The 10345-nt window shown below is 42.1% G+C and overlaps 1 protein-coding gene across 1 annotated transcript in view; it reads right to left on the bottom strand.

Moving 5' to 3' along the window:
* The window catches only part of LOC103606330 (zinc finger protein 211-like), a 3508-nt gene extending 2774 nt beyond the window's left edge, over positions 1–734 (bottom strand). The window contains exon 1 of the mRNA XM_008590948.1: positions 687–734. Within this exon, the coding sequence (XP_008589170.1) occupies positions 687–734 (48 nt within the window). The remainder of the gene's footprint in view (positions 1–686) is intronic.
* Between the last annotated feature and the right edge of the window lie 9611 nt (positions 735–10345).

Raw genomic sequence — 10345 nt, 5'->3', positions numbered from 1 at the left:
ACAAAAAAAAAAAAAAACGGGGGGGGGGGAGGAAGATTTAACAACCACAACTTTTTTTTTTTAAGTTCTTACAACAAGAAAATGGAGGGGACACATCTGGGTGGGAGGGGGGAGAGGGAGGAGGGAGGGAGGTTTCGGTGATGGGACACAATAACTAACTACATTGTATATTGACAAAATAAAAATTTAAAAAAAAACACCTACTTATGATCTTATCATTAAAAAAAAATAATAATTATTATTATTTCCAGAGGTTGAGAGGCAGATATTTCCAAAATGGCTGAATGATGCACTCAGCAAATACTCTTTCCAAAATAGCAACAATAAAACCGGACAAATTTGTTAAAAAAAACAGTCAAGCAAAGACTCTGGAAATTGACTAGAGGCATCAAACAAAGTGAAAAGCATTTATTCACAAATATTTCTTGAACCTCAGCAAGGACAGTGAGAGGCTGTCACATTTTAACCTGGAGCTGTTCCCATCATCTACCCAACTCTATGGCCCCAAAGTTCTGGCAGGAAAGGGCAGGTCATAAACATCAGCAGGCTGACTTTATTCAGAACAGAACAGAGAAAATTCCGAGCCTGGGGAATTGTCCAAAACAATAACAATCTCAGTGGCAATAACAGGAAAGGCCAACATCTCAGCCTGCCTGAGATCTACATACTTGAAAAAACCAACAAACCTGTAGACCAGCCAGAAATTCAACAAGGAGATCTGGAGAATAATACATCCAAAATGGGTCTTGATAAGATCCTACATTCCCTTCATGATCTGGAAATCTGTGCACATGTGCAAGGCTAAATACACTAGCAAGCTATTCATTTCGGCTGATCATGAGGCCCTGCAAACACAGAAAGCAAAAGCCAAGACAGACTTGCAAACTGCCTGAATGAATGCATTCTCCGAGCCACACACATCCTCCAGCAAATGGTGGAAGACTTAATGGCTCAAGGCGTTTAAGCACAACCTCTAACCAATCATTGTCTAACCAATAAACCATGTTGACCTCTAAGAAGTAATGCTTAAAAATGAAAATAAAAATTTAAAAATACTGTGCATGACACTGAAGGTAAAGAGACCCCACAGAGTTAGTCCAGGTAAGTCACTGAACAAATAAACAGCAACAACAACCACACAGAAATCTTGAAAGCAGCAAGAGAAAAATAATTCATCATGTACAAAGAAACCACAAAAAAATTAAGAGGTGACTTCTCATCAAAAATAATGGCTGCCAGAAGGCAGTAGGATGACATATTCAAAATGCTGAAAGGGAAAAAAAGAAAGAATTATCAACCAAGAATTATATATCCAGCAAAATTGTTCTCCAAAAATGAAGATGAAATAAAGATGTTCCCAGGTAAGCAGAGTCTGAGAGAATTTGTTGTTACCTGCCTTACAAGAAATATAAAAGCAATCTTCTGAGGCTGAAAGAAAATGACACCATACAGTACCTTGAATCCACATGAATAGCCAAAGAGCACCACTAATGGTAATTATATAAATAATTATAAAAGACAGTATATTTTTTTCTTTTTTTCTCCTAACTATGTAAAGATATTTGTATACAACAATAATTATAAAATTGTATTGTGGACTTAAGTATAGAAGTAATACATATTCCAATAATAGCACCAAAGGTGGGGAGGGAATGGAGCTGTATTAGACTAAGGAAGTAACTGGGACAGTAACTGGAACCTCAAGAAGAAATGAAGAGTACTGTATTAGTCCGTTTTGTGTTGCTATTACAGAAATACCTGAGACTAGATAATTTATAAAGATCAGAAGTTTATTTGGCTTATGATTCTGGGACAGATCTTAGACTGCTTCTACTCATGTTGGAAAGTGGCAGGCAGCTGGCAGGTACAAGCACATCACATGGCAAGAGGAAGCGAAGGGAGAGAGAGGAGGTGCCAGCGTCTTTTTAAACAATCAGCTCTCACAGGACCTAATAGAGTGAGAACTCACTCATTAATCCCCCCTCCTAGGGAGAGCATTAATCCATTCATGAGGGATCTGCCCCCATAATTCAATCAGTTTCTAACACTGCCACATTGGGGATCAAATTTCCACATGAGTTCTGGGAATGCATCCAAACTGCATCAAGTATCTAGGAAGATGAGAACTCACTCATTAATCCCCCCTCCTTAGGAGAGCATGAATCCATTCATGAGGGATCTGCCCCCATGATTCAATCAGTTTCTAACACTGCCACATTGGGGATCAAATTTCCACAAGAGTTCTGGGAACACATCCAAACTCCATCAAGTATGTAGGAAATATGTGGGTTAATAAAAAAGATTCTATATATATATTATATATATATATGCTTTTTGCCTTTCTTCTTTTAACTTTTAAAAGAGATATTCTAAAAAGCAATAATTAAAACATTGTATTGTTGGGTTTACAACATATATAGATTTAATATATATGACAATATGGCAGAAAAGAAGTGGAATGAAATTAAGCTATCATGAAGAAAAATGTATATGTCTGACTGGAATTAAGTTAATATTATTCTGAGTTAGAGTGTGATAATTACAAATGCATACCAATTTAATTAAAAAGAAGGCAGTAAAGGAGAAAAGGAAGAGAAAAAGACACAAGAAAACAGAAAACAAACAGCAAAATGGCAAGCATAAATCCAACCATATGAGTAATAACACTAAATGTGAATGGGTTAAATACTTCAGTCAAAAAGCAGAGATTATCAGAGTGGATAAAAAAATCCAATTAGATGTTATCTACAATAAACACACTTTAGATTTACAGACATAAGTAGGTTGAGAGTAAGAAATGGGAAAAATATATACCATGCAAACAATAACCATAGGCAAGTTGGAGTGGCTACCAATGTCAGACAAAATAGACTTTAAGTCAAAAATGTTACTGGAGTGGGCCGGCCCGGTGACGCACTGGATAGTGCGCCGCTTGGGAAGCGCGGCAGCGCTCCCACCGAGGGTTCGGATCCCACATACAGACCGGTTCCCGCTCGCTGGCTGAGCGAGGCGCGGGAGCAACACTGAGGCTTGCAATCCCGTTGCCGGTCCCCGGTCCGGTACGGGGGCAACACTGAGGGTTGTGATCCGTTGCTGGACACGGAAAAAAGACAAAAGACAAAAAAAAAAAAATGTTACTGGAGAAAATGAAGAACATATTATAATGATAAAAAGGTCAATTCATCAGGGGGATTGACAATTATGAACATACACACACCTAACAACAAAGCTCCAAAATATATGAAGCAAAAAGTGATCAGATTGAAGAGGAAAATGGACAATTCAACAATAATAGTTGTAGGCATCAATATTGCACTGTTGATACTGGGTAAAACAAGAAGACAGAAAACCAGTAAGGATTTAGAATACTTGAATAACACTTTCAAACAACTTGACCTTACTGACATAGAACACTGCACAAAAACAGCAGAACACACGTTCTTCATGAACACATGGAGCTAAAACTAAAATTATAGAAGAAAATCTTCATGACAAACCACATTTCGAAGTCAAGTAGAAACTACTTTTTCTTTTTTGTTTTGTTTTTGCTATTTTGTCTAATCCATGTCTTGGGCTATCTTTGCAATTGTTCACATCCATTAGCATGAAGACTGGGAAAGTAATTTTATTAACTACATCTAATATGTGTAATTTGGTTTTGAGTTCCTCTAAACCTATCCACGAATTCTGGTATTCCCAAACCAAAATGAGACAGAAACAAACATATAACTATATATACCAATAACAGGCATATACAGATGACCTCTATGAATAAGGATGAGATGGATACCTGGAGTTATCTCATTAGGCTAACAAGCAATGTTAGGGCTGGAGTATGTCTGTGACTGTGGAACAGTTTTAAACTGTTTGAAAATAAGTCATCATATGCCTGAACTTTTTCTAAGCATGAGGTACAAACACATGCACAAAAAGATCCGTGTACACATGCATACCATATGGGAGGTTGATCTATATATTTACCATCCATTCAACATGATCTCAGATGTGTGGCAAATCAGAGAACCTTCCACACTACTACCAGCAATCAAGAGAAGCCAAATGCTGAAGATACTTGAGTCTACTGCTGCTCTCCCCAAGCCACATCACCTCATCACCTGCCAATGACAACACCAGACCTTTCTGGTTCCATATTCTCAGGGTAGAAAGAACTCTTCTCCAAACCTCCAACACTAAAACTAAGCTAACTTATGTGGAATTTAAAAATCACCAAAGTGTCAGAAAATATAGAGTTTGGAATTTAACAACCAAGTGACTCTAAGGTGAGTGAGCAACAAAATACTACTTGGCATCACTGTGAAAAAAAATAAAAATGTAAGAGCCGGTCTTTGTAGACAGTCTGATTTAAAGAGCCACAGGAGTTGACCGTACCGTTCTATCACTGTGACATTCTCATTCTTGGAGACGTTTTGGGCTACATAACAAAGATGGACATTATCTCTAGACCTACATTAAACTAACTTCTTAAAACGTCTGTGAGGAATACACCAAAATGTAAAGAGAAGTTGTGTCCGGGTAGTGGGATTTTGAGTGTTCTTAAGTATTTTACACTTTTTGAAATTGCAACTTTTGTATAATGATCACACATCACATTTGCAACCAGAAAAATATATTTTATTCTTCAAAAATTAACAAGGCTACCTAGAAGGGAAAGGAGAAACCATTGTGTCTCCCTTATACCCCTGGAATAAATCCAAATCTACTTCACACTCCAAATGACATCTTTCTCAGGACATGCTGATAGAGCTCAGGAAGTGCACAGCTCCTGCACATAGTATATTCCATACGATTTGCTAAGTGAACAGACAGAGCAAGAATTAGAACACAATGAGATCTGGAGGTTAGGGATGTGAAGTATAAACAGGTCAGTCTCTTTAAAGGACTCAGAGACAGCCATAAGTTGCACATAAGCTCTGGAGCATGGAAAACTGATGCAGAATGACAGTTCCAGACTGAGGGATACACATGGCAAATGCCTTCGAGAGCAGGGACTAATAATGAGAACAACAAAAGACAAAGGGTATGGTTGACAAAGTTAATCCCAAGAAATTAATAATTGGATGAATAGATTGGTAAAATGATTATGACTAAGGAAGAGAAAATGAAGAGTAAATTTGATTTCTCCCTCATCCACTCCCTTCCTCAAATATTGAATGCCCATAAAACCCTCCCTTCTGCTCATTTTATATTTGGACCCAGTCCTCTCACTTGCAGAAAAGGTTGGAATAAGCCCTAGATCAGCAGGTCTTGGGGTATCCGGAATCCATGGCTCCTGACCTTGCTCCAGCTGTGAGATCGGCTCAGCTTTAGAAAACAGGAATCCTGCTGGATCAATCAAAGATAAAAAACATTTCATACTGAACTATTGATTGCTTTTGTTCCCTATATTCTCTGCACCATAACACTCTAAAAGAAAGAATTCAGATGACCATTCTTCAACTTGTCTAACCCTGTCTTTTGAAATACCACCCCTCCACCAACTTATGTCCATTTTCATACATCTTACATACATGTAGTCCATTTTATCTCAAAACTCTAGAATTTCTGTTCATGGACCATAAAACAAAATGCCATGGGCGATGAGTCTGACTGCAAAGGTAGGCTGGGGCTGTGCAGTTCATTCAACTTGTCTGACCCCAATCTTTGTAACCACATCCACCCTTTCATGTTACCCTAAGCTAACTAGGCAGACTGGTCTATTCATCATCATCCACTGAATCCACCTCCCTTTGAGTCTTTGCTCTCATCCTTCTCCCCACCTGGAATGCCTTCATTGTTTCCCATCTCTCCATAACTAGTTCTTTTTGCCCACCCTTCAAGTTCCACTTCTTTCACCCATGAAGCCTTCCTTGACCACCGCACCCTCATACAGCAATTACTCTCTAGACCAGTGCCTCTTAAGCTATCTGTGGTAAACAACAGAAGGTTTTTATCTTGTTTTGTTCTTTTGCTGGATGAGTCCACTGATCACAGGCTTGGGACCTGTGGCAATGTCAAGTCGATATAGACTTCTAAGTGCTTTCTCTCGGTTTGTGTACTTACTCCATCACAAACTGGTAACTAATAGTTCACAGACTGGCACTGGTCCACAGACCACACTTTGCTCTAGAACACTCATTTGACATTAAGCATATTCATTCTTCTAACATTTTAACAGGTGTTTTTTCTGTATGGATACCTCGCCTTGCCAGCCAGAAGGTAACCTCCAGGTGGGCAAAGGCTATATCTTATTTTTCTGTGAGTGCCCCACCCCAAACTGTAATGAGTATGGGCTAACTGATGGTGGACCCATAAAAGATTATGGGGGAAGTGTGGGATTTAAAGTAAAGAAAAAAGTGATGGAAATCAACCAGATCTCTTTATTATAACCTTGATATGAATATCAGAAGATAATACTAGACTGGTAACCAAGGATCTGGTTAAAGCTGTTATGACTCCAGGTTTCCTTGATCCTCACAGCCTCACCTACTCACCCTCTGTATTAGTCCATTTTGTGTTACTATAACAGAATATAAGGAAAAGAGGTTTATTTGTCTTACGGTTCTGGGACAGTTGCATCTGGCACGGGCTTCAGGCTGTTTCTACTCATGGTGGAAAGTGGCAGGCAGCCAGCAGGTACAAACAGATCACATGGCAAGAGGAAGCAAGAGAGAGAGAAAAGGTGCCAGGGTCTTTTTCAGCAATGAGCTCTTGCGGGAACTAATAGAGGGAGAACTCACTCATAATCCCCTCTCCGCCAGGGAGAGCATTAATTCATTCATGAGGGATCCACCCCCATGACTCAAGCAGTTTCCAACACTGCCACATTGGGGATCAAATTTCCACATGAGTTTTGGAGGGGACAACACATCCAAACTCCATCACCCACTAAATGTCATGCCCATAATGGGAGTGAGATAAATACCTGAAGACTGACCGACCCAGAAATCTCCTTCTCCCCAACCAGAATCACATCTCCCATTCCCAGGCCCTTTTATTTTACACAGCCTATTAACATACCTGGATTTCCTATCATATCCTATGGGACTATTCAGGAAACAAAAATATGTTTGTAATAAAAATGTAATGGATAGAAAGAAATGTTATATGCATTTGGGTGGGAATAGAGGTTGAAAGATTCATGGCTAAGAAGGTAGTGAGAGAGAGAAGGAAAAGAGAGGAAAATGTAGAAAAAGAAAAAAGAAAATAAGGAGAACATAAAAGAGGCAGAAAGGGAGGGAGGAAAGAGGAGAGAGAAGGAAAAAGAATAAAAGGGACTGGTGTTAAAGAAAAGGGAACCATGAGTGAGAACGCCCGCCCTGTAAAACAGCTGGTGACAACTCATTTCTGCTAATGAATTTGTGGGTTCTGATGTGACTGACTAAGGTTACTAAGGCTTTCACTGCAATGGCCCTGACATGGCTTTCTGAATATATTAACAAAATCAGGAATACCGCTGTTTTAAAAGAGCCCAGATTTCTAGAAAGAGTCATATAAAGCTATTACTCACTGCTCTAAGTGCCCCCATATAAATACAGTTATTACTTCCGTTTTTAGAAAGTTCTTTGAGAGTAACACTGATCTAAACCATATCGCATTATCAGACCACTACAACATCAATTAATCCCTGATCAGTGGCACTCCTTCTGGGGTTGGGAAATCAGTGAGGATGCTCTCATCGAGTCGTGCTGAAAATCTATGTGCAGCTAATGAAGAAGAATTCTGAAACAGGGAAGAGAAATGAAGTCTCACCCAAAGAAGTTAGATTTCTATAGTTCTCCCACATGAGATCCCTGTACAGGGCCCTCTGTGCAGAGTCCAGACACCCCCATTCTTCCTGGGAGAAACTCACTGCCAATTCCTCAAATGTCAGCAGCCCCTGGGATGGCATGACAGCCCAGGATTGGGACGCATAAGAGGAAGAGGTGAACAAAAATATACATGGGGGGCTGGGGGGAGTCAGGAGGCCACATTCTCACCTGAACTCCAGGTGTAGAGTGCATGGGTGCCATGGTTAGTCTGTGGAGGGTGAAGACAGGGGAAAGCTAACCTGGGGGTAGAACGTTAGAGAGACCCCCATCTTGAGTCCCCACTCCATTCTACCTCCCTGAACGTGACAGCTAAGAAGCATGTCCCTACTCGCATCCTGCCCTTGCCCCTGAGCGACCCCTGGCCCTTCCCAAACGCTTCCTCCTTCCAGCCTCTCTCCCTGACACTCCCTTCCTTCACTTCCGCAGTCCCACAGGACCCACTCTCGAAAGTGTGTCCCCAGTCCCTGAGGCAGTGTCTTTCCCTTGCTTTGCAGAACTGAAGTAGAACGTGCCTGGGGAGGTGCGGAGGGAGGGGAGGAGTCCGACGAAGGGAAGGGAGAACTGGGGGAAGAGGAGGCCGGTTGAAGCGCTGGGTAGAGAAAGATAAGAACGAAAAAGACGCCAGAGGCAAACTCAGCGGCTCGCAGGGAAGGCGGTGTCTGTGCTCCCGGGCCAGCCTCTTTTCCTCACATCCTGCCCTCGCCCCTGAGCGACCCCTGGCCCTCTCCCAGAGCTCTCGCCACCCTTCCCTAACGCTTCCTCTTCCCAGCCTCTCTCCCTGACACTCCCTTCCTTAACCCACTGAACAAAGGCTCCAGCTCGGTCCGGGAAATGGGAGTGGGTGCGTGTCCGCCGCCAGCCTCCCCGGGGTGTGTGCTCTCACCGGCCTTAACTCTTCCCAGTCAGGGTCGACTAGGAAAGGGTGGCAAGAGGAAAGAAATGGGGGAGCAGTAGGGAGAAAACTCACGCGCAACAGGGCTGCCCAGGACAGGAGCCCTGGGACCTGCCGGGGCTAAGGGGGAGGGGAGGAGCTGACCCGGCCTGTCGCTCTGATGGGTCCTCTGGGAGCTGAGAAAAAACAGGACGTGGGATCTCCGCGCAGACTTCAGGCTTCAAAGATGCTACCCACTCGTCTATTCAACCTCCTCTCCTCTGACCAACTCCACATCCTTCTTTCAAGTGTGTAATTATCAAGGTCCCATGATGTGCCTTACTCCAAACATCCCTAGGGATCTGGCAAAATTCCTTTGCCTTCCTCCCTGACTTCATCTCTGTCTAGACTCTTCATTCTCCCTCACTCTCACCCAAACCCAGACCACTTCCCTCCTCCACTGAGAGCCTCCCTTGCCTGTCTCCCTCCTTACCACCCAATCCCACACCCTGCAGAGATATGCAATGTTATCAATCTGCCTCCTCCACGAGGACCACCACCAGGTGTGTGTAATAGCATTTCCTGGATGTTTCCTCTCCCTTAGCCAGGATTGACGATGTCACCTGCCTGGGTGCTGGGAAACCAAGCCACACCCTTCTTAGAATTCATTCTTGCAACCAAGCAGTTGGAGGCACTGCAAAGGAGCAGCAGGGGACAGGGAACCGGCAGCTCACAAATGGACTTGATATACTTAGAGAAACAAGGGTAGAGGTGTAGCACAGGACCGAGGTTAGATGTGTGGCCACTGTAGAGAATGAGGAGGTAGAAGAACAAAAGTTCAAAGTCACCTCTCTCTGTTTTGGAGAGCTCAAGTTTGCCTCAGCCTCAGCACGCCTAGCAAGTGATTGATAATATACCCGTGAGAGCAGGCCCTAGGAAAGTGACTGACTTTCCAAAACTGGCTTCACAAAAAACAAACAAACAAAAACCACTAACTGCCCAAGAGGCTGATCTAGAGCCAGAATGACTGACTAGTTCTGAATAGACAGCACACCTGATCCGAGTAGTGGGATCAGTTCTGCAATGACCCTCTTCAGGAAACCAAATAACAAGTAAAAACATTGTTTAGAACCCAAATGCTGAAAAGAATACAATTGAAAGCTCTGTCTACCTTCGGCCTCATGATAGACCTAAGCATACAAATCACTCATTTCCCACAACAAGAATATTAACCTAAGCACTGGAACTTATCATCCAAACCAGTGCTTTCTACCTTTTTTATTCCAGTTGATGACATTCTTGTGAGCTTTCTTTACTCCTTACCTCCCACCCCAACCAGCCACGAGTCTAGCCATTGCTATCTTGACCTCATCCCCATTTGTATAAAGGAACATAGACCATCGCCATGCAAACTTTAAACATCCTCGACTCCAAAGGTAAAAAAATTTGTCATCGGCAATCATGATGCCTCTTCTCTACTCACATGCAATAGTTGGGAAACATTCTAAAGCAGCCAATAGGAAATCATTATCAGAATTTTTGCAGTGGGACTACAAGTACATATGCACATTGGGCATTATCATTTTAATCTTTATTCAGCCCCCATAAATAAGCAGCTTAAAAATGGGGTTTAGGACTGGCCAATTAGCTCAGTTGTGTGAGCTAA

The sequence above is a fragment of the Galeopterus variegatus genome, unplaced genomic scaffold (genome assembly GCF_000696425.1).
Source record: "Galeopterus variegatus unplaced genomic scaffold, G_variegatus-3.0.2 Scaffold6481, whole genome shotgun sequence".
Taxonomy (NCBI): domain Eukaryota; kingdom Metazoa; phylum Chordata; class Mammalia; order Dermoptera; family Cynocephalidae; genus Galeopterus; species Galeopterus variegatus.
The sequence above is the reverse complement of the archived record's forward strand: the minus strand, read 5'-3'. Positions and strand labels throughout refer to the sequence as shown.